Source organism: Malus domestica, chromosome 03 (genome assembly GCF_042453785.1).
Source record: "Malus domestica chromosome 03, GDT2T_hap1".
NCBI classification, from domain to species: domain Eukaryota; kingdom Viridiplantae; phylum Streptophyta; class Magnoliopsida; order Rosales; family Rosaceae; genus Malus; species Malus domestica.
The window spans coordinates 24,363,927-24,388,732 of record NC_091663.1 but is presented as its reverse complement, the minus strand read 5'-3'; the positions used below and the strand labels follow the sequence as shown (position 1 = coordinate 24,388,732).

Genomic DNA, 24,806 nt, shown 5'->3' with positions numbered 1-24,806 from the left:
TATGTAGATGTCTGTGTGTATGTGCAAATTTTTTTGAGCGTATCGTTGGCTTCTGTTTTAGACTATTATTAGTTGTTGTTAGGTTGCTGCCATTCTTTAATAATTAGTGTAAAATTTTGTTTTTTTTTTTAAGAAGTTTTTCTTCTGTGATTTGAATTGGTAATTAGTGTGTAAAACCCTTTGACTAATTTTAATGCGATATTTTTATTTCGATTGTTTAAGAACAAGAAAACTAACTTTTCTTCTCTTTTTTATGGATTGCAGGAAACGTACTGCCAACTCGGGATTTTGCATGGTTGCTTTTGGGTTTTGCATCTCATTCTCGGTTTCTCTCTGTCAAAAAATTTTTCCAGCGTTCGTTCCTTACCTTTTTTTTACGTTTTCTAATTTTTCATCTTAGCTTTTGCCATTCGTGTTTGATTACAATATTTATGGCTGTAATAAACCCTTTGAGTGTATTGTTAGCTTCTGTTTAGACTGTTGTTAGTTGTTGTTAAGTTGCTGCCATTTTTTGGTAATTAGTGTTAAAATGTTTTTTTTTTTAAAGAAGTTTTTATTCTGTGATTTGAATTGGAACAAAATCAGTAAACACAACAGGTTGATTTACAATCTGTGATTTTTTTTAAAAATGCCATATTTAGGTTCAGCTCTGTTTTAAATTATTTGTATTTTTGTCTCTGTGACTGTGTATGTACATGTCTGTGTATGTACATGTCTGTGTGTATGTGCAAATATTTTTGAGCGTATCGTTAGCTTCTGTTTTAGACTGTTATTAGTTGTTTTTAGGTTGCTGCCATTCTTTAATAATTAGTGTAAAATTTTGTTTTTTTTTAAAGAAGTTTTTTTGCTGTGATTTGACTTGGTAATTAGTGTGTAAAACGATGGGAAGTTTAACTGTTTGCGGATTAATCTTGGTTTCATTTTCCGTATGTGTTTATTTTTGGCCAATGAATTTTAGAGTGTTGTTATTTGTTGTTAAGTTGCTGCCATTTTTTGGTGATTGGCATTAAAAACCTTTATTTTTTGAAGAGGTTTTTTTTTTTGGGTGATTTTAATTGGAACCCTTTAACTACACATGTTTTTAGAGTGTGCACATCTATATGTATGTGTGTGTGCATGTAAAAAACTCTGTAACTCACTGCACATTTTTATAACTGTGAAACACTCCCATTTGCTGAAAAGTGCAGTTTATATGTGTACATGTGTATAAATGTATGTGCAAGTATATGTGTCAGTGTATACCTAAGTATATGTCTAGATATATGTATAGGCGCCTATATAACTATATGTATATCTGTGTACATGTGTATATGTATGTATGGGCACCTGTATAACTATATTTATATCTATGTACATGTATAAGTACCTGTACAACTATATGTATATACGTATGTATGCATGCATGCATCTGTGTGTATGTCTGTATGTACATGTATATGTATGTATGCATGCATGCATCTGTGTGTGTATGTACATGTATATGTATGTATGCATGATGTGTGTGTATGTACATGTATATGTATGTGTACATGCATCTGTATGCGTCTGTCTGTGTATGTACATGTATATGTATGCATGCATGCATCTGTATGCGTGTGTGTGTATATACATGTAGATGTGTGTATATGTAAGGTTTAGGGTTTAGATAATTTGTGTGTGGAGTGTGGTCTTTAATGTTTGGGGAAAATTTCTAAGTTGGTTACTATTTCTAAGTTGGTTACTATTACAGGATTAGTGGTGATGGATTTGCTATGTTTGTGAATTTCAGAAATTTGGATACTCGAAGGAAACACTTGGGCCTTTAGCTTTTTGAGGTATATTCATTAATGGCGGTTTTCTAACTATAGAATAGCATTCATTTCCAATATTTTTGGTATTTTGCCATGGTTGTAATTCACATTTAAAGGTGTAAAAACAGGTGTGTTGTATATATATATATGGAGTTGGAATATATGTCGACTGTTACAAGCAAATATAGTGTTGACTTATAAACGATTTTCCCATCCTCATTTACATGTTCAATGTAGACTTAATTATGCTAATCAGCCTCTGTTGCAAAAACGAATCTCCTTTGTGGCTAAGTGAAAACATGCAGATCATCTTATTTTATTAATTTCAGCATAAATTAACACTTGCATTTGATCAGTGTGAGTAAGTATGTAATGTATGGAAAAAAAAACAGTTTAGTTTCATTACGATTTATTCAAAAAGATTTATAAATATTTGCCTTCGCGTATTGTTTACTTATAAAAAAAAATTGAATTATTTGGTTCATTAACATTATATTTAATTTGTGATTCAGAGAAAATAAAATGGTGAAAGAGATCGATCGAAAAGAACAACAAATTTTAGGAGGGGTTTTGGTAAAAGATTTAAGAAGCTTGGTAATAGCTCGAAAAGAAGAACAGCTTCGAGGGACAAAATTGTTTTATTCAGAGACTGGTCCAGGACCCAGCACATCAAGAGCACGAAAAATAGAAAAAACAAGAATGGGTTTACGTGTCTATGGAAAAGGTGTCAATCGAAACAAATTAGTGGTTCACACTATGTATTCACCTAGAAATCGTAGTAATCCACCGAAAGAAAATGGGCAGAAGAGCTTTTTTGGGTTGTACAATTGGATTTGCAAGTTTGATCGCCCAAAGAAGATTGGGATGCTCCTTCTCTGGTTCATCTCCACTGTAGTGGTTTTTTGGATTTTAAAAAATATGTAGGGATCATCTAGATTTTAAATTTTAAAAAAGGTTTTGTAAACCTTTTTGGTTGCTTGGTAACCATAATGATGTAAACGATGAAGTGGTTTTTTGAATTGTAAATATGTAGGGATGGGTGGAATTTTGAATTTTATAAAAAAGGTTGCGTAAACTTTTTTGTTGGCTTACAAGCATAATGATGTAAACAATGATCACCCTTATCGATATAATAATTAAGTGTTGTTGCTACTCATTTTCACACCTTTGTGGCTTTGATTAATTCATTTTTGCCTTTGACAAAAAAAAATATATATCATTTCTACCTTAATGCAATTTTTCCCTGATTTTGTGATTTGACAAAATTGATGTTCATATTCCATTTACTAAATCACAAAAATAATCACATTATTCAGTGGTGATTCATGTTTTGCTTCTGCTTTGATTTACTTTGATTTTTTTGTTATTTATTTTTATTAGCTGGTTAATCCATTGTTTAGCTAGGATTGTTCTTCTTATTTTTTATTCCATTGTGTTGTGTATGTGCTTACATTTTTAGCCTTTTTTGGTTGGTTATTTTTTTATTATCCAGGTTTTCGCAATTAATTGCTTACGCTTGCCAGTGATTCCTTTTGCAACTGAAACTGGTTAGCTTTCTCGATTTTTACATATGAATTGGTTTTAAAATTAAACATTAATCTCATTTACTTTCTTTATTTTATTTTAGAGGATTAAAAAAAGTAGTTAGTTTTGGTAAATGTGGATGAATGTTTTAGGTCTTACCATAGTTTACATGTGGTTTCTTTGATTTTGTTATTTATGCCTAAAAACTTGAGAATGTTTGACAAGACCGCTAATATTAAGTGGTTTTTATTGCTGGTGTTGACCTAATTTAATTAGATGATTTAATTAGGATTTTGTTTTTGTGGTTATATTTTGGATGTATTTGTGTTTTTAATAGTGCATTCTTTACGTGTGGCGATTTGATTTGTAAGTAAGGCTTAGTCATTCGCATGTTCTTTTTGTTTTTATTTGCGTAGTATTATGCCTAGAAAAGTCCGAATATCTGCGAGGGCAGCTAAAATTCAACACACCAACTTAGGCGTTTTCAATGGCGATGTTTATCCGGATGATGTGATTTTGCAAGATGTCCCAACTTCTTATGATCAAGAATATAACAAAGTTTCACACTCTTTACTGTTTCATAACAATACAACCAATCATGTCCAACCCAATACATCTGTTTTGAAACAAAATGCATTCATTGCCAATGGATTCAACTCATCTTCGTCCGCTGCTAGCACTTCACATGAAATTACCATCCCTGTTTTCCTTGCCAATGATGCCACTTTGCGTGGTATATTGATCTCTGATACTCAAGACGATCATCCTGTTAGAAGCTCACATGTGATTGGCCAGGCCGCTTATCAAAAAAAAAGAAAACGTATGCGCTCTCTGACAATATAGTCCTCTTTGCATTGTTTTTAAACTTATTTTAGAAGTTAACTTTGGTTCGCTACTTTGGGGATGATTGTGTCATCTTTCTTTTCATAGGTGTTGATCCAGACTATGTTGATTTTGGCCCTAGAAATTCTCAATGTCAATATTGTGGCGCTTTGTTTTGGTCTACTGAGCGGTTAAAAACAAACGTTTCTTCTATTAGAAGGCCACAGTTCACTGCATGCTGTATGAGTCAAAAAGTTAAATTCCCACCTGTTAAGCCCACTCCTGCTTATTTGGAACATCTGCTAAATTCAACAAATTCTCAAGAAAGTTCGCATTTCAAAACAAATGTTAGGTTGTATAATTCAATGATGGCATTCACTTCAATGGGGGCTAAAGTTGATGCATCGATAAACAAGGGTCAAGGTCCTTACGTTTTTAAGATTAATGGTCAAGTGCATCATTTAATGGGTTCTTTGTTGCCTCCTGAAGGTGAGAGCCCTAAGTTTGCACAGCTCTACATTTATGACACTCAAAATGAAATCAATAATCGTATGAGTTGTTTTCCTCATTCAGAAGAATCTTCGAAGGTTGACGAACAAATTGTTAGTGGGCTCATTAAGATGTTAGATGAGTGTAATGAGTTGGTTCAGTTATTTAGAGTCGCAAGGGATAGGATTAATGAACAGTCAACAAGTTCTCTGCGCTTGCGTTTACACGGCACACCGAGCAACCATGATGCGCAATATAATCTGCCAACATGTGATGGCATAGGAGGGTTAATAGTTGGGGATATCGGTCAGTTTCATACCGAAAGAGATATTATTGTTGAACACAGGGCAACTGGCCTACAAAGGATAACAAAGTTGCATCCAAAATATATGGCCCTTCAATATCCTCTTCTTTTCCCATATGGTGAAGATGGATACAGTAAAGGTCTCCCTTGGAATCCAGATTTCAAAGGGAAAAAACCCAAGACTGGCGGAGTGTCTATGAGAGCATTTGTGGGTTACCAAATTCAGGATAGACCAGGACAGGATAGCACCCTGTTAAAGGGTGGCAGATTATTTCAACAATATTTAGTAGATGCATATGCCACACTTGAAGAAGATAGACTTGATTTCATTAGGGCAAATCAAAATTCCTTGAGAACTGAGCATCTTAAGGGAATTCATGAGGCGTTGAGAAAAGGAAATGCAAGTGGTTCCGACATTGGTAAGAGGATTATCTTGCCAACTTCATTTACTGGCAGTGCTAGATACATGATAAATAATTATCAGGATGCTATGGCTATATGCCGTCACTTAGGAAATCCTGATTTATTTATCACATTTACATGCAATGCTAAGTGGCCTGAAATTATCGAAGATCTACGTGAAAGACTTGGTTGTAGGGTTGAAGACAGACCAGACATTGTATCCAGAATTTTCAAAGCAAAACTTGACCATATGGTTAAGTATATAAAATCAGGAAAACCTTTTGGCAAAGTTGAATCTGGTTAGTTATTTTCTTTTCTCAGTTCTCAAGATTATTTGTTTCTTTTCTCTTATAAGCATATACATCAGGCGTTCTGTTTTGATTTTTTTTTTATCTTATATTTCTCAAAACAGTGATTTACACAGTCGAATTTCAAAAAAGAGGTCTCCCACATTGCCACATCTTGGTTTGGGTCAGTAAAGAGTATAAGTGTCATTCTCCTTCTGATGTGGATTCAATCATTTCGGCTGAAATTCCTAACCCAGAATTTGACAAAGATGGGTATGATGTTGTTGCGCTGTACATGATTCATGGTCCATGCGGTCTTGCAAATGAAAAATCCCCTTGCATGAAAGAAAAAAAATGTTTAAAGAGATTCCCAAAACATTTTTCAAATGAAACTACTTTTGAATCTGATGGTTTTGTGAAATACAAGCGTAGAGAAATGGAAAATTGTTTTGTTGTAAAAAATGGAGTGAAGCTTAATAATGCGTTTGTTGTTCCTTACAATCGTGAATTGTTATTAAAGTATCAAGCACATATAAATGTTGAATCGTGTTGTCAATCAATGCTTATTAAATATCTTTTCAAGTATATAACCAAGGGTGTTGATAGGGCCAGAGCTGTTTTTGAGGATCAAGAGTTTGATGAAATTGTGGCTTATCTAAATTGCAGATATTTATGCCCTTATGAAGCAGTTTGGAGATTGTTACAATTTCATATTCACTTTAGAGAACCAGCTGTTCAAAGATTGTGTGTCCATCTTCCTTCTGACCAAAATGTTGTCTTTCAAGAGGATGATAATTTAAACTATGTTGTTAATCAACCTAATCTTGAAAGCACAATGTTAACAAAATGGTTTGAAATGAATGCTCAAGATCCTGATGCATGCCAGTTATCTTATGTTGAATTTCCTTCGAAATATGTTTGGAATAGTGAAAATAAAGAGTGGACTCGAAGGAAAAGTGGTAGATGTCTAGGTAGAGTTGCGTATGTTCACCCTGCTGCTGGTGAATTATACTATTTGAGATTATTGCTTAATTATCAAAAAGGTGGCTTTTGTTTTGATGATTTAAGAACAATTAAAGGTGTTCTTCAACCCACATTTCAAGCTGCATGCAACTCACTAGGTCTGTTAGGAGATGATAAGGAGTGGAACAACGCAATGTTAGAAGCGATGGTTACTGCATCATCGTATCAATTGCGACAATTGTTTGTTACATTAGTTTTGTTTTGTGATGTTGCTGATCCAACAACTTTGTTTGAGACACATTGGAAAATGATGTGTGATGACATCTTGACAAAGATGGTTAATGCTTTTGGCTTGCAGGATATGTCTAAGTATGAGGATGAACTTAGAAATTCTCTTTTGTATGAGTTAGAAAAGTTGTTTGTAGTTTCAAATAGTTCTCTGTCTAAACATCACCTCCCAGTTCCAAACAAAGATTTGATGGATAGACTTAAGAATAGAAGTTTAAGAGAGGAGTTAAACTATGACTCTGAATCACTTAAAGAACAACATTCAATATTGATGGCACAGTTGAATCAAGAGCAAAAAATAGTTTATGATAGTGTTATAGAGGTTGTTGATGGCAACAAGCCTGGTCTATTTTTTGTTCATGGACATGGTGGAACTGGTAAGACTTTTTTGTGGACCACTATCATAGCTAAGATTAGATCAGAGAACCGTATTGTTTTGGCGGTTGCTTCGTCTGGAATTGCCTCCCTTTTGCTTCCTGGCGGAAGAACTGCACACTCTCGATTTAAAATCCCTATCAGCATTACAGATTGTTCAATTTGTGAAATAAAAAAAGGAACTCATCTAGCACAATTAATTAGTAATGCAGCTCTTATTGTTTGGGATGAAGCACCAATGAATCATAAACAATGTTTTGAAACTTTAGATAGATCTCTTCGTGATGTTCTTAAAGGGTCTAAACCAGGTTTTGATAATTTGCCATTTGGAGGAAAGCCAATTCTCTTTGGAGGTGATTTTAGACAAATTTTGCCTGTTGTTCCAAATGGAACTAAAGCTGACATTGTTGAAGCTTCATTGACAAGTTCTTATCTTTGGCCTTATCTAACTGTTTTTTTTTCTCAAAGAAAACATGAGGCTTTCAAAAACTGGTTTGAATGAGCAGGAAAAACAGGAGTTAGCTGATTTTGCAAATTGGATATTACAAATTGGAAACGGTAATGTTGCTAATTCTATATTGTCAACTGATGAAGAAAGTTCTTGGGTTGAAATTTCAAAAGACTTTCTTATTAATTTTGATGATGATCCTATCGAAAATATGGTTTCAGCGGTGTACACAGATTTTAAAACAAATTTTCATGATGTATCATATTTGAAAGAAAGAGCCATTGTCACACCGCGAAACAACACGGTAACTGAGATAAATGATTTTATGTTGACTATGGTGCCTGGCGAAGCTCGCACGTACCTCAGTTTTGATTCTGTGTCTTCTTCGACAGAAAATGTTGAAAATCTTGATATACTTTATCCGCTAGAATTTTTGAACCAACTTGACTTACCTGGTTTGCCGCACCACAAGCTAGCATTGAAAGTTGGTATGCCAGTAATGTTGCTTAGAAATTTAAATCAAAGTTGTGGATTGTGTAACGGGACAAGGTTGGTGGTGATGCAGTTAACTGATAGAATTGTGGAAGCAAAGATCATAACGGGTAGCAAAATTGGTGACAAAGTTTACATTCCAAGAATCATTACGGAGTCATCAGAAAATAAATATCCGTTTACTTTGCGGCGAAGACAATTTCCTCTTAGAATTTGTTATGCAATGACAATTAATAAGAGTCAAGGACAATCTTTGAAGATTGTTGGGTTATTTCTATCTCAAACAGTTTTTTCTCATGGACAGCTCTACGTTGCATTGTCTAGGGTCACCTCAAAACAAGGTCTTAAAATTGTGATTGCTCATGATAGTGATATGCCTTATGGATACACAAAAAACATTGTTTATAAAGATGTTTTGAATTGTTTACATGAAGGTGTGTTGATTTGTGTTTGTCCATTCATTTTTTTTTTCTCTTTTTGTCTATTTTTCAAAATTCTAATGTATTCTTTGTTTCATGTGTGTTGCACGATTTTGAGGATTTTATTTGCTTCTAAATTTACTTTATATAGATTGATGGAGCATATGCCAGTTCGTCTTCTGTTACCATACAAGCCAACAAGAAAACTACAAATTAGGATATGCAGAATTTGGGTGACAAAAAATATTGGAGCTGATCGTCAACCTGCAAGTTTGGACTGTGTCTTTGTTGACAAAGAGGTTACATCTTTACACATTTTTCTCATTGTTATATAGACACAGTTTTATATTTGTCGAAATGCATCTATCATACTTTCAGTATTAATTCGATTTTTCCTTCTCATTGATTAACATTCCATCTTTTTTGTGTTCAATTGTGGTTTGCAGAAATTTCTGAAGTAAAATATTCATTAAATGTTTTGTGAAATAGGCATTTTTCAATAGCGTAGTTGTGCTGTTGGTTTTTTGATGATGTGCTTAATGTTTATTTTGGATTGAATTTCAACTTCTACATAGATTTATGATTAGTAAACTCTCATGGCAGTTTGGAAATGATAATTTGTTCACGAGCTTATTTACTACTTTAATGATTAATTTAATTTTGTTTTTCCTCTCTAAAAGGGACATGCAATTCAGGCGACCATGAAACCCTGGGACATCCAATTCTTTTTGGACCGTCTAAAAGTTGGGTTCGTGTACGAGATAGATAAATTTCGTCTTATCAATAACAGAAAGTCAAACAAAATTGTCCCTCATGATGCCATGGTTGAGTTGAACAAAAACACTACCATAGTCCCAGTTGAGAAACCAAATCAACTGATCCCGATGCATTGGTTTAATTTAATTGAATTTGATGAGCTTCACAAGAAAGTCGATAGAGATGTAAACCTTACAGGTAAAGCGTCTAATTTTGACTATTGCCACTACTCTAAAATTATTATTCTTAGTTTTTAACTTAATTTAGCTTAAACTGGTTCTTATAACTATATCATACATAGATGTTTTTGGTTGTTTGATGGCTTTACAACCGATTGAGGAAATCACTGTGCAAAATATTAGAGTTGAGAAAAAGCGAGACCTCAAACTTCAAAATACTAGGTGAACCATACTACTCATACACTGTTATTGCATATTTATACAAATATAGTCGTATAAAAATTACATAGAAAGTTCTGACTTTATTTTATAATTGTAGAGGTGAACAAGTTACAGTAACACTATGGGCAGAAACTGCAACAAGTTTTCAAGACGATGCATTGCAGTCACTTTCGTCGCCTCTCTTCATTGTTTTGACTTCACTCAAAGTGAAGAAATACAAAGGTTATACCTTAACAAAATCTATATGTGATCACTTTACTTTTGTATTGATAATTGTTATCTTTCTATTTATAGGAAAACCTGTTTTGGGGAGCACAGGCTCAACAGTTTGTATTTTCAATCCTGATATCCCACAACTTTCAGAATATAAACAACAGTAGGTGAACAAATCTTATTTAATGTTTTTTTTTTGTTTATGTTTTTACCATCTATATTCTTGAACCAAAAAATGTGAAAATCAGGTTTGAACACCTCAAAACACCCATTGAAATTCTACAAACTTCTGCTGAAAAGTATGGAAAGGGTGCTGTTATAGCTGATTCTGAACAGAAGACAATTGAACAACTGCTTCTTCTTGATCCGGCATTAAACAAGGTCAATCCATTATCACTAAATCGTCTCATGTTTTGTCGATTTTATTTTACAACTGCTTTCCAATTGATTGTTTGTTGTCATTTGGAAATGACAAATTGTTTCTTAATCTATACTGTGTTGTGCATACAAAGTGTCGTGTTTTTTGTTTCTTTGTTCATTTATAAGCTTTTGTGCAAAAAATTATACAACTTATCTTTCATGATTCAATGTACATTCTCCAAAATGTTACCTCATGTCCAAAATATGAATTCTGTTTTATAATTTGGGTGGAAATGCATATACTAAGGTACAAGTGTCATGTTTGGGAGTTTATTCTTAAATGTTTTTTGTATTTGAAAATTTAATATCATATCAGAATACAAGTTTCGTATGCCAAGCAACAATTGTCGATTACGATTTGACCAAAGGATGGTGGTACAAGTCGTGCCCGTATTGCCACAAAAGTGTCAAGAATACATATGGAACTTTCCAGTGCTTTGAACATGGGTCACTCGAAAAAATGCCTGAGCCATGGTAATTTATTAATTTATTTTTTCTACACTCTTTATATCTCTTTGCAATGAACATGATTTTTATTCCAAGATTTTTTTTTTAAATTGCTAAACTTACATCATTATATCTTTGTCATTTATTTAGGTTTAAGATGAATTTTATTGTGGATGATGCCACAAATCAATTCAACTTCTTAGTGATCGGAAGGACTGCTGAAAAACTTTTGGGTATCTCTTGCCACTCTTTGGTCATAGAAGAAGGCTACGATGACTCTTCTGTGTTGCCACCGCACCTTCAAAAATTGGTTGGCAGCACAAAAAAGTTCCAAGTCCGTTTTGGTAATCAAAACAATGAGTTTGGCAACACCGACTTTGTTGTTCATGGAATAATTGAGGAAGAAGCATTAGTTCACCCAAAACTTAGTTCGATTGTACCACGTACACCTGCTACCAACACCGGGAAACAAGTTATTGATGCAGCAACCCCTATCCCTATTACTACCCTGGAATCCCAAATCCGACAAATCAAATCAGTTGCGACAAACAAGAATGTAAAGAGGACACTATTTGTTGAAAATGAAACTTCAAAAACTCACAGGTTAAGTTTCCCCTTCACATAATGTTGGTATTCCATTAAATAAAAACATCATGCATGCACTTTATAACGTTCATTTCCATCCTTTTTAAATTTAACATGTTTTCACAGCAAACATGATGAGGGGAGCCAACCACTGTCTACTAATTCAACCAGAATCTCGGCAGAAATCTCTAACTTGGTTGTCCCAAAAGTTGAACCTGCAGACAAAACGCCGATCAGTACATTAAGAAGTAGATCACAAGCAAAGAAAATCAAGGACAGGTATAATGAGTTATTGCTTACAATAATATATGCCAACTTGAACAATTATTGAATTTTTGTTCTTATTTGCTGCTCAGTGTTGGAGATGTTCATTCGCAAAAGAAATGAGCTATAGAAGACTTTATCATGGACTGCTGCAAAGGATCGAACATATGTATTTTTTGGCTATTCCACTGTTATAAATATATACTTTTTGGGCATTCCACTACTAAAGTTGTCTTATTATTTTATGCAACTGTTGGAACAATAGAAAGCCTTGCAGAACATGTATTTTGTTATGTTGCATGCAGAAACAAAATATGTGTAAACTGCATGGTATTTCAGTCTTTGATGCAAAGACACTATATTTTATCATTTGCAACTTTTGTCATTATAAACTTTCCTTCAAGTAATTTCGATTGTATATTGTCTCTCGATGTCAACTTAATAGAGTAGCAATGTAAATTGAATGGCTTATTTTATGTATCAATTCACCTATCTTTTACTTTTTCTTTTATGAATATTATACATGGTTTGAATACCCGCAGCAAAGCGCGGGCATTCCTCCTAGTAATGTCTATAATTCTATCAGTCAATTGGTTTCTTCTATAAAATGTGTGGCCTTATGCTTTGTTTATTGGATATTTATAATATTATACAATTCCAATTACTTTAGTCTGAAGAAGGAAATCTAATTGCACTGTTCAACTGAACAGTATTTTGGACCGAATTTCATTTTATTTACAAAAATTTCCACCACCCCTGTACGTCTTTCAGATAGAAAATTTCAATTTATTTACGAAATTGCCACCGTTTTATACAGTGGAAGGGCGCCCACGCGTCAATCATCGTGGATTCTGCGTCGACTACTTTTCCGTTTCCATCCCCTATTATTTCCCTCTCTCGACTCTGTTTCCGTAACCATCCATCAAATACCCCGTCCCTCCTCCCTTAGATCCCTCACCGATTCTATCTCTCGCCATTCTCAGTCTCGCCAGCCGCGAACCCCTTGACAATTTGCAACTCTATGCTCCGCCTCCAGATTCGTCGCATATACCAGCCGAGACTGTCGTCATCGTCACTATATGAACAATTCCATGCTCATAAATCAGAGATGAGAGCCCCAAGACAGTCGCCTGCACCACCGTCTTAGAAAAGTGAGCCAAAATCTCGCGAGATTCAAGCTGCGCACGAGCGAATCCAAAGGACAAACCTCCGATAAAAATTTCTCATCCTCTCTCTTCAATTTCATATATGTTGTTAGATTAAAAGGGAGAAATATGAGAACTAACTCAAGCAATTGATCTGGATGTAAGCTAAAAGATCAATTTAGCTTTTCTTCCCTGTCAATTTAGTGCTTTTTCTTTTCTTATTACTTTTAGGAGTTAATTTTTTGAGATATAATATGACTATCAAATTTACTGTTGCCTCTGTCATCTTTTTTGCTGAAGATTTCTTTTTTAAAAACTGTATGCCATGAGAAAATAAATTTACAAATTGCTAATTTTCTGTTTTGTATAAAATCTTTGTTCACTCTACCTGAACAAGTACACTTGACTGAGAAGGGAAGTCTTTTCATATTAAATCCATGTTAGCCTGACCGCTGCTGCCCGGGAACTATAGTTCAAATCCTCTTAATCATGTTCTTGAATTTTACTATATCTATCGTGTTCTTTGCATTTCGTTATCTGAACTCTGTTATTTGAATTTGGTCACCTGAATTGTGCCTAATATTTGATGTGGCCAGTAGCCTTGTATGGCTGGCTGGTGTGATTTGGTAGTGCTTTTAGTCAATGGGAGACAGGGGACACAGGTGTGGGGCAGCAAAGTCAAGTGGGATTAGGAATTTAGGATGGTAGAATTTTTGCTAATTTATGGGATTAGAAGTCTTCCTTTATTTTTGTCTTGGTGTGATCAATTGTAACAAAGAATTTTCATTAAATTGAGGTAGTGAACCTACTAATTTTCATATGTTGTTTGTCTACAGTCTTCTCCATTCTCTTGGACCGAGCATGAAATCCCAAGCACTATATCACCACAAAGCAAGCAAGCTGAAAGCAATCCAAAAAAAACCCTTTTTCCAGAAGCACTTAACAAAACCTTTCTATGGGTTAATTGTTGTTTCAATTATACCAGATTGAAAACGAGTATGGAACCATTGATCAAGCATACGGGGCAGTCGCCCAAACCTATATTAAGTGGGCAACAAGCATGGCTGTGTCCTTAGATACAGGTGTGCCCTGGGTCATGTGCCAACAAGACGATGCTCCTGCATCCGTGGTGAGGTGTTTGTAGTCTGTTTTCATTTGTATTGTATTGTATTGACTTTGACCTTTTTGATCAACGTCCAATAGCAGTAGGTGCAGTAATTCTCAAACACTAATTTTAACTGTTTGGATCATTGCAGATTTGGGTTATTTATTTATTTATTTTAATTGCGTTGCTTCTACTTGCTGTATATTGGCTGATGGATTTCAGAGTATTTTTTGTTTTGTGACTGGATTTCGTTGTGTCGGATTAGTTTGGTTTGCTATGATCGGTGAACCTTATGTTATTTTTTATGGGTTTGGTTAACATGGTTTTCATTCCTTTTCAGATTTGTTTCGACACGCACTTCTCAAAATTTGCAGGATGCTATGATGATATTTTCTATGATGTAAACAAATTAACTATTTAATGTCAATAGTTTGTGTTATATAAAGCTACGCATGTTAGGAGTAAAGTAATTTATTATTTGTTCTTAGCCCCTGGTTTATAAATCCCAACTTTAAAATTCCAAGTAGATGTTTCTGTTAATCGATTGCGTTTGGGATAGAAATTTGTGTGTTTATTTATTTATTTATTTGGGTTTTTGTATCTGATGCTGATACATATTAGGTTTTGTGTACTGGGTTTTATCACTAATTGTCAATTGGATTTTCCGGTTTCAAAAATAGGTGGAGGCATCGACTAATCAGCTGGCTGATCAGCAGATGCCAGTGTATAATCTTGCATCGAAGATTCTTTGTCGGGTTATCAATGTATCATTGAAGGTTGTGGTGGCTGATCTGATAAAGAAAACTAAGAATTTTAGATTTAATTGTTTAGCTGCTTCTTTTGTACTCAAGTTATTGGGCTTTGCAAGGGAATAATATGTTTCTTTCTGCTGAATTATAGGTTGAACCAGACACTGATGAATTATTTGCACAACTCACTTACTTCCCAAATCAAATGTAAGTTGTTAGCTTGAGGATTCTGATTTATTGTGGGCGGGTAAAATTGGTTATGGGTTGAGATTCTGTAAGTTTGATGTTCTTATAAATTTGAGCAAGATGAGAATGCATTGGAGAAGGAAATAACATAGGCACGCGTCCTTAAATGGGAAAAGACTTTGGTTAGGCAAAGCCAAATTAAGGAAGAGAAGAATAGGTAGAGGCTAAAACATAATCAAGTGGAAATTTTAGGTGTAAAATGTACACTGAGTCAAGAAATTATACAATGGTGTCCAGCTGCTTTCCACCACGGCCACGTTAAAAGGCTTAGTTTTTTTTCCAAGTGAAGACATAAAATGGCACTTGAATCATAGAACTATTAACATCTATATACTCAAATGAAAAAAAAAACTACATATTTGAAAGGAAAAAACACACCAGCACACACTTGGAAATAGCTGGAGATATTGGCAAACTTCACAATGTATATGCATGCTTTAGCAATATTTATAATGAGGATATTTATATTGGCAAACCCCACTTATGCTCTGTACACATTCTACTGTTTAAGTAATGAACAAAACTATTCTCAATATCTCTAGCTATTCATTTATTATCTTCAACGATTTGGAAACCTGCTACTATAGTTTACAGAATGGTTGTCACACTCTGCTATTCTTCCTGTCAAAATGGGGAAGGTTTGCATCTATTCAAATAATGACTTCTAAATTTTGTCTTTACAGGGAGGCTTGATTGATAGTGACGCTTTAACCCACAAAAGGAATGCTAAATCCACAATGTTGTTCAAGTCGGACCACTAGTAAATGCCTAAACTTTTCTGCTTAAATGGATTCATCAACTCAATTTTGTCATTAATTTTTGTTTTGAGTCCATTTTCCTTGTTGCTGTTGTATTAAGATTTTAAGCTTAGTTGTTCAAGCGTGACACATTTTCAGTGGGAAGTAATAAGCATAATTCATTTTTCTTAAATTAGACTCAAGATTTTTATGTGCATTATTCTTCTGTTTTACGAATTTAATTGGCTAAGCCTTAATGATATTGTTGATGAATCTTCACAAAAGGATTTAATTGCCTAAGCCTTATATGTTCATCCGTTTTACGAATTTAATTGGCTAAGCCTTATATGTTCTTCATCTTTTGTGAGTATTCATTCTAGGATTTTTCACAAATTTCTGAGAATTTCATTTGATTCAAACTGTGGCCGTTGAAATGTTAGTACCTTTTTTTAAATTCAAGGCTCATCCTTAAGTCCTTACCTTTTTGCGTTGGTAATGGATGAGTTAACATGACATATTCAAGATAATATTCCTTGGTGTATGCTTTTCGCAGACGATATAGTGTTGATAGATGAAACTCAGGAAGGGGTAAATGCGAAGCTTAACCTTTGGAGAGAAGTGTTGGAATCTAAAGGTCTTCGCCTAAGCCGATCAAAGACAGAATATATGGAGTGCAAGTTCAGTGCAAATGGAGGCCAAAATGAGTTAGGGGTGAGGATCGGAGATCAGGAAATACTAAAGAGCGACCGTTTTCGCTACCTAGGATCTATCTTGCAAAAGAATGGAGAATTAGATGGAGATCTCAACCATAGAATACAAGCTGGATGGATGAAGTGGAAGAGTGCATCCGGCGTGTTGTGTGACCGTCGTATGCCATTGAAGCTCAAGGGAAAATTTTATAGGACGGCAATAAGGCCGGCGATGCTGTATGGCACAGAATGTTGGGCGGTGAAACATCAACACGTACACAAAATGAGTGTAGCGGAGATGAGGATGCTTCGTTAGATGTGTGGGCACATGAGAAAGGATAAGATTAGGAATGAGGATATCCGAGGTAAAGTAGGAGTAGCCGAAATTGAAGGAAAGCTTAGAGAAAATCGGTTACGGTGGTTTGGACATGTGTAAAGAAGGCCTACTGACGCTCCGGTTCGAAGATGCGACTACGGGACAGAGGTTCAAGGCCGAAGGGGTAGAGGAAGACCTAGGAAAACTTTGGAAGAGACTCTAAGAAAAGACTTAGAGTACTTGGATCTAACGGAGGACATGACACAGGACCGAGCACAATGGCGTTCTAAGATTCATATAGCCGACCCCACTTAGTGACTTGGATTTTTCAAGTCTCCAACCGAGAAGTTTTCCTCACTCGGGAAATTAAGGGAACACTACCTCAACCTACATGCTCCACTCACAAAGCTTCAACATACAAGCTTCAACAAAAGAAAAATTCAAAGAACTTAGTGAAGAAGGCTTTGGGGTATTTAACACAATACGTTGAAATGAAGCAAAACTTATTTATTGATATCTCTGATAAGTTACAAATATGTACATATACATGAGTCAAAATAAACAAACAAGAGGAAACCTTCACAAAGGTTGCTTAGGAGAAGTCTCAGCAGTCAGTAGAGCCCCAGAAAGAGAAGGCACCGGAGGGGGATCATTCGGAGCTTCAGTACTGGACAGAACCCTAGAAGAAGGAGGCATCGGAGGTTGATCATTTGGAGCTTCATTACGCGATACAGCCCCAGAAGACGAAGGCAATAAATGCCTTTGGAACAAACCCACAAACCTCTGATGATCAAGTAAAATCTGACCATTAGATTCCTTCATCTGGTCAAGCTTCCTTTTCATGTTTGTAGCATAATCATGTACGAGCCGGTGCAACTGTTTATTCTCATGTTTGAGCCCTATAATCTCCTGTTTGAGACTCATCACTTTAGCCACCAATGATTCAACTTGGCGGGTTCGAGCAAATAGGCGTTGAGCCATATTAGACACAGAACCTACACACTGAACACTGAGAGTCAGAGAATCCTTAACAGCCAACTCATCATACCATTTGGAAAGTAGTCTGTTATCTTTGGGAGTAAGAAGGTTCCTGGCCACCACCGCAGTGGTCATATCATTCTTCATCACGGAATCCCCCAACGGTAAGAGGACTAGTAAGGGATAAGAAGGATGGGCACCATATGTTGTCTGGAGAAGGCGTGGCTGCCTCTTCAACAAGGTTCAAGTCAAAACGAAGGTCGGAAGGGCCAGACATTTTCAAAGGTGTTGAAGAGAGAAGAGGTCGGACAAATCAAGATCTTAGAAGTGCAAGAAGTGAGCTTCTACTGGTGGAGATTCAAGTGTGCTTTGGAACTTAATGTCAGCCTCTATAAAAATCTGCACTCGACGAAGCTTCAGAAATCGAAGAGGCGTCTGCTCAGAAATTGAAGAGGCGTTTGCTTTCTCAAAAGCTGGGCTGCTCAAAGACCACGAAGGCCGATCTCAGAAATCGAAGAGGAGTTTGCTTTCTCAAAAGATGGGCTGCTCAAAGACCACGACGGCCGATCTCAGATTTAGAAAATGTGCTTGCTTTCTCAAAAGCTGGGCTGCTCAGAAACCTAGAGGGCCGATCTCAGAAATCAAAGAGGCACCTGCCTTTTCAGCCTTGTCAGCACCTGTCACATGCACACTCAGCTTTGCGGAAATTACGGGCATTCTGTCGAAGATTTCTGGTGAAGTAGAAAGCACGTGAATCTTACTATTCAATCATCCATTTTCCACACGCAACATTAGCTCATGGGTAACACAGGTAACTTTGCCAAAGATCTCTGACAAAGTTTAGACACGTGAAGCTTGCAGCTCCCACTACATCGCTATGACCAAGAAGGGTAAAAGAATAGCAAAGAAACAGCACTAACAAAGTTTAGACACATAAATTTTGAAGGTCTAGCTACCATATTATTACCCACAAGGGTAAAGGAACAACACCACCGCTGGATAATTGGAAAGTCCCTGTGTGTCAACCTCTGTGCTCCGTGGCAAGGTAGACTAGCAAACATGCCCAACCTTTACTCACATTCGAGAAAACACTCCCAACAAGATTGCTTGCTCCAAAATCGAAGAGGCACCGCCCTTCGAATCTCGAGAACCAGACTCCCAACATGATTACTTTCTCAAAAATCGAAGAGACCACTCTCTGAATCTCGAGAGCCAGACTCCCAGCAGGATTGCTTTCTCAAAAATCGAAGAGGCACCATTCTTCGAATCTTGAGAGCCAGTTCCCGGACAGGATTGCTTGTTCGAAAACCGAAGAGGCACCATTTTCTCAACTTCGAGAGCTAGATCTCCTTGAATAAAGCTTGTCTGTAATCTTCACACGCAACATCAGCTTTCCAAATACCACAGACCACTTTTTCAAAGTGCTCTGACAGAGTTAAAACACGTGAAGTTGGCAGCTCCCACTACCGTGCTATGACCAAGCAGAGTAAAGGAATAGCATTACTACTTGTTATTAGGGAGACTCCTATATATGTCGACCTCTATCCCTAACGGACAGGCAGACCTGCAAAAATGCTCAACCCTTCCTCATATCTGAGAGGGCACTCCCAATGAAGCCTCTTGAAATATTCAGCTTTCTTTCCCCCCGATAATACCTCTGCAAACAAGTTACACCAGAGCAAGAATATCTCATATCATCAGGGTTAAAAGCAAGAGTATCCCATATCATGACTTTTCCCTGTCTTTTCCTTTGACCTTGTTCTTACCTGCAAGACAATGAGAAAGAGAGCAATTAGTCAGCACTTGGAATCAAGCTTCCAGTCAGGAACTGACTGCCTGGAACCCTTTACCTGATTACTTACATGGCATTGCTCTCGAGTACTCATCTTCAACATCTTATGCTTCCAGAGAAGATATCACATCTGTCTGAGGAATAGATAGGGCAAGTGAAAATGATACAAGGAAGCATGTGGAGACAAGCGTAACAGAACACGTGCCGATACATCTACTACTTTGTCAACAGCAAAAGTATCCCATATCAGTAGGGTCAAACATACTTTAGATTTGATGGACTTGTTTTGACCCTCAAATTCTTCAGTCGGCCTTATACTCTGGAGGAAACCAAAAAACTCTCCAGCCCAGTTCAAGAATAAGCCTGTGGAAAGTTACTTCTTCAAAAACAAAAGTATCTCATATCATCTCTTCTCCTTTTTCTTCTCTTTATCTTTCATGCTGCCTGCAAGATAGGGAGAATGAGAACAATCAACCGGAACTTGAAATCAAACTTCTGATCTGGGACTGATTGCTTGGAGCTCTGATTGCTTACCTTATCTGTCACCTCTTTCAGTAGATTCTCTAGCTCGGCGACTTGGGGGACTCCTACTACATGGTTTGTATCGCGCTTGACCAAGCCTGAAACTACAAGTAAGCTTCAAGTGAAATTGATACATTACCTTGTGCATCTCCGCCAGTTAAAGGCATCTCCGCCAGTTAAAGATACCACCCCTAGATAGAGGAAGAGTACTTCCAGAGAAGATGCCATATCTACCTATGAGACAGATAAGGCAAGTGAAGACGATACCACACTTCGGTATTTAGAAGTTTCGTGATTACGAGATCATTCTCCCACAATATTTCCTAATGTCATTTGTACTAAATCATTCACTTGTACTCACTAAAGGAGAGCTTGAACCTATGTACTTGTGTAAACCCTTCACAATTAATGAGAACTCCTCTATTCCGTGGACATAGCCAATCTGGGTGAACCACGTACATCTTGTGTTTGCTTTCCTGTCTCTATCCATTTACATACTTATCCACACTAATGACCGGAGCAATCTAGCGAAGATCACAAACTTAATATTTTCTGTTGTACCAAAGTCCTCACTGATTTTGTGCATCAACAATTCTTAAGTTTTTACCTTTTTGCGTTGGTAATGGATGAGTTAACAGGACATATTCAAGATGATATTCCTTGGTGTATGCTTTTCGCAAACGATATAGTGTTGATAGATGAAACTCAGGAAGGGGTAAATGCGAAGCTTAACCTTTGGAGAGAAGTGTTGGAATCTAAAGGTCTTCGCCCAAGCCGATCAAAGACAGAATATATGGAGTGCAAGTTCAGTGCAAATGGAGGCCAAAATGAGTTAGGGGTGAGGATCGGAGATCGGGAAATACCAAAGAGCGACCGTTTTCACTACCTAGGATCTATTTTGCAAAAGAACGGAGAATTAGATGGAGATCTCAACCATAGATACAAGCTGGATGGATGAAGTGGAAGAGTGCATCCGACGTGTTATGTGACCGTCGTAGGCCACTGAAGCTTAAGGGAAAATTTTATAGGACGGCAATAAGGCCGGTGATGCTGTATGGCACAAAATGTTGGGCGATGAAGCATCAACACGTACACAAAATGGGTGTAGCGGAGATGTGGATGCTTCGTGGATGTGTGGGCACACGAGAAAGGATAAGATTAGGAATGAGGATATCCGAGGTAAAGTAGGAGTAGCCGAAATTGAAGGAAAGATGAGAGAAAATCGGTTACGGTGGTTTGGACATGTGCAAAGAAGGCCTACTGACGCTCCGGTTCGAAGATATGACTAGGGGACAGAGGTTCAGGGTCGAAGGGGTAAAGGAAGACCTAGGAAAACTTGGGAAGAAACCCTAAGAAAAGACTTAGAGTATTTGGATCTAACGGAGGACATGACACAAAACCGAGCGCAATGGCGTTCTAGGATTCATATAGTGGACCCCACTTAGTGGGAAAAGGCTTTGTTGTTGTTGTTGTTGTTGTTTGCTCATTATAATGGCTGTGGGTCTTCTGTCCCGGACTCTCTGTCTCATTTGTGTCTTATTTTTTATTTTTTGACACGTGTCTTTTACTTGACGCCAACATCCAACACTGTTAAGTTTTAATAAAACAAATTAATAAATAAATAAAAACTAAAAACCCAGGCATGGAGAGAGCCATTCGGGTTATGTGCTCGTCCGCCTTGCCATTGCAAACCCAGCAAAGAGCAAAGTAGAAAAATTCGAAAATCAAGCTGAAGAAGAAGATGACGACGATGTGTTGGTGAATAAAGAGACCGGCGAGATCGGTGGCCGGAGCCCACATGTTTCTGCAATTGGGAGCTAAACGGCCGATGCTCTTATTTTTTAGTTTGCTTTTTTTCCAGATCTGATCAAATCATGATAGCAATGTTATGCAATTTTCAAGAGGGAGAGATGCACCTAGGAGAGAAACGGTACGGTGACTTCTAAATCACCGTCCAACAAAACAATTCTCAGTAGAGAGAGATGCACCTCACCAATGAAAAATTTAACTGCAAAAATTCTGGGTATCGGGAGTTCTGGGGTGGGTCTCAGCGGTTTTCTTATTTCTTTGAATTTTTTATAATTTATTTTATAAAAAATAACAGTGTTTTGTGGGAGTTAAATTGTAAAACACGTGTCATCAAACTAAACAAAGAGACACCAAAGAGACATGGAATCTGGGACAACAGACCCACAGCCCATTATAATCTCTCTCTCTCTCTCTCTCTCTCATTTGAGAAAAAAAGTTGAAGATAATTCCGTGCTTTTGAGTTATAGCAATTAGTAAATATAAAATGACATTGATTAGTGTTGAATCCTTCGTTAGTTTATATGTGGTGTGTGCTTGAGAATGAAAGCAATGGACATTATATAGAATTGATGTTCCTTTTAATGTCAGTAAAGAAAGGAAATGTTCCTTTATTTGCAATTATATGGAGTAGGCATATTATGCAATACAATGTCTACAAACGACTATTTTACTTTTTGTATATAAGTACAACTGTTTTTCGAAAGCCAAATAAACTACCTAAAGGCCGAAGAACTACTTGTGTTAGAAGAACAAAATATGGTGTAAAGCTTAAATTTTGGGCACTTCAAAATATGTTTTTTTTTTCAATTACAATAACTTGCATGAAAATTCAATTGAGTTTGTTCTGGTCTTCAAGAATTGTGCTTTGTTTGGTTACTAATTAATTTATGTGGTGGGAGTTTAGTTTTTCCTTTTCTGCCTATGTATGTATGATTCGAAATGGACCTTTCAATTTGCTATATATAATTTATAATTGAAAAGCTCGAAAAAGAAGTGAATCAGAAACAGTGGTGGTAGACTGATGGTGTTGAGGAGTTTGGAGTTTACGGGATTTACTTGAATTTTTGCATGATGTGCCTAGTATGTTAGATCATTGAGACTTAACGGTCTGGTTGATTAATCACAATTTGAAATATTTAAAGTATAACTTTTCTTTAATTCCTTTTCCTTTTGTATTTTCATTGGAGTGCAGATAAAAGATATTTCTTTTATCTTTTTTAACCACAAACTTTCCAATGTCTTCCGAGAGTGATCCAACTAGAGAATTGAATGACAAGTTTAGGTTTAATATATACTTGAGTTCCCACAAGGAAGATGGTATTTTTGAAGTTAACAAATTGGACTCTAACAATAGACTTCTTAGAGATACTGCTAAAGTACCCAAGCAGGAAGATATAGAACCAGATAGATGATTACAACCCAAAATTAACTCGGCTAGGTTGTTTAGTTGACAGAGATCATACGGGGATATGTCCTCCCAGTTCGTTATCATTCAAATACAAACCTTGGAGATTTTGTAGCCTTTGTATTGAAGTTGGAATTGCTCCGCTCAACTGATTATTTCCCACGCTTAAGCCCTGGTTTGGCATTGAGGTGCTTCAAAAAAAACTACTTATTTTTTAAGTTTTTATGTTGAAGTGTTTGGTAAACTAAAAAAAAATAATGATTATTTTGGAAGCAGTGGTGATTGACAGTAGAAAAGCCGAAGCAGCTAAATGCTGCTCTGGAAAACTGGCTTTTTTTCAAAGCACGCAGAGCTACAGTGCAACTTTAATGAAACTTTCTGAAGTCCAATAACACTTGCAAAATGACAGGCCTTGTCCTCAATACTCAAATTGGAATCTCTCACACTCGTTCAGCCCCTCCCTCGCATCAAAGTAGGACCCCAGCCGTCTCGCCCATTCCCGCTCAACACCGACCACCACCACTGCACCAACATTCATCCCTGTTCTCCTTCCAGATCCTCCAAATACACAAATAAGAAAAAGATTCAATTTTTTTGAGAAACCATTTTTGAAAATTTGCCAATTGGATCGAATCCCAGAATCTAAGTGAGAATCAACCCAGAATCCAAGCAAGAACCAATCTAGAATCCGAGCGAGAAAAAGATTCCTGCTTGCAAAAAAAATAGTAGGAATAGATGAGAGATGACACGCCCCGACCCTTGATATTCTCCCAAAATTTCATTTTATCCCTATTAAAACTTCACACAGAGGTTCAGAGATTTACTCAGTCGTCGATTAGGAATGAATTAGCCTTTGATTAGTTGTAATGGCACATGTGATGCTTCGTTGGTTTCTAGGCAGAAAATACAAAGCATGCATTAACTCTATTCCTTCGAATTTAACATCAAACTTCACAGATAAAGTCAAGAGAGTTACCAGAGTTGATATTTGGCGATTTGTGTAAATTCAGTCTCGAGTTCATCGGAAAAATGACCAAGAAGGTCACCAGATTTTTGGGCATGAACACAGAGAGGGCATTTGGGGTTAAATCCCAAGAATTTCATGCCAAAATTTGATATGCAGGATACAGAAGTTGTACCTGAGATTAAATGAAGGTTGGATTGAGTTTCAAGCACCCCAATTTCGTCGAGCCTTAGGTCAACTCGTCGAAGAGTTTTTCGCCGAGAGGGAAAGGTTGACTTTCTTCATTTTTGAGTACTTGATCTTCACATGCAACGCCACCATTCGAATCCATAGATCAAACTACACCTAAAATAGGGAATATTGGTATGGATTTCGGTCGAATAAGCAAAAGACGAAGGGAGTGATTTCAATCGTAGTAATTAGGGCGGCGACTAGGTGGCGGTTATGGAGATCGTGACGAAGAAAATGGAAGTGAGGACGGAGAAATTGTGGGATGAGAGGTTGCATGAGAATTGGATGGTGAAAATGATGGAGAAGATAGGTTAGATTAGAATCGGAGAGTTTGAATGCTTCTAGAATTCTAAAGAGAGATTAAATAAAAAATTATAAATAAATAAAATAAGTTATATTAGATAATTATTGTATTATATTTCCTATCCT

At 36.5% G+C, this 24,806-nt stretch overlaps 3 protein-coding genes across 5 annotated transcripts in view; all 3 read left to right on the top strand.

Moving 5' to 3' along the window:
- LOC139187744 (inactive beta-amylase 4, chloroplastic-like) overlaps positions 1–24,806 on the top strand; it is a 61,946-nt gene that overhangs the window by 23,853 nt on the left and 13,287 nt on the right. The gene's annotated exons all lie outside the window — the stretch shown is intronic.
- On the top strand, positions 9,233–12,173 carry LOC139194103 (replication protein A 70 kDa DNA-binding subunit B-like). Its single transcript, XM_070818384.1, has 9 exons — positions 9,233–9,557; positions 9,661–9,760; positions 9,858–9,982; positions 10,055–10,136; positions 10,222–10,354; positions 10,710–10,867; positions 10,991–11,443; positions 11,552–11,704; positions 11,782–12,173. The coding sequence occupies exons 1-9, from the start codon at positions 9,305–9,307 to the stop codon at positions 11,810–11,812; spliced, it is 1,488 nt and encodes a 495-aa protein (XP_070674485.1). The 5' UTR covers positions 9,233–9,304; the 3' UTR covers positions 11,813–12,173.
- On the top strand, positions 12,552–16,020 carry LOC103407748 (auxin response factor 2A-like). Of its 2 annotated transcripts, XM_070818387.1 has the most exons (5): positions 12,552–13,963; positions 14,280–14,339; positions 14,620–14,715; positions 14,840–14,895; positions 15,618–16,020. In XM_070818387.1, the coding sequence occupies exons 1-5, from the start codon at positions 13,895–13,897 to the stop codon at positions 15,625–15,627; spliced, it is 291 nt and encodes a 96-aa protein (XP_070674488.1). In that variant the 5' UTR covers positions 12,552–13,894; the 3' UTR covers positions 15,628–16,020. The 2 variants fall into 2 exon arrangements, with proteins under 2 accessions (XP_070674488.1, XP_070674489.1); XM_070818388.1 differs by lacking the exon at positions 14,280–14,339 and having other exon boundaries at positions 12,553–13,963.

Excerpts from the sequence above, each read along its gene's own strand:
- LOC139194103 (XM_070818384.1), top strand. The coding sequence starts at position 9,305 with ATGAAACCCTGGGACATCCAATTCTTTTTGGACCGTCTAAAAGTTGGG. Across the intron at positions 10,137-10,221 it reads CTTTCAGAATATAAACAACA|GTTTGAACACCTCAAAACAC; the intron begins GTAGGTGAACAA and ends TGTGAAAATCAG. Across the intron at positions 10,868-10,990 it reads GAAAAAATGCCTGAGCCATG|GTTTAAGATGAATTTTATTG; the intron begins GTAATTTATTAA and ends TCATTTATTTAG.
- LOC103407748 (XM_070818387.1), top strand. The coding sequence starts at position 13,895 with ATGGCTGTGTCCTTAGATACAGGTGTGCCCTGGGTCATGTGCCAACAA. Across the intron at positions 13,964-14,279 it reads ACGATGCTCCTGCATCCGTG|ATTTGTTTCGACACGCACTT; the intron begins GTGAGGTGTTTG and ends ATTCCTTTTCAG. Across the intron at positions 14,716-14,839 it reads TTATCAATGTATCATTGAAG|GTTGAACCAGACACTGATGA; the intron begins GTTGTGGTGGCT and ends GCTGAATTATAG.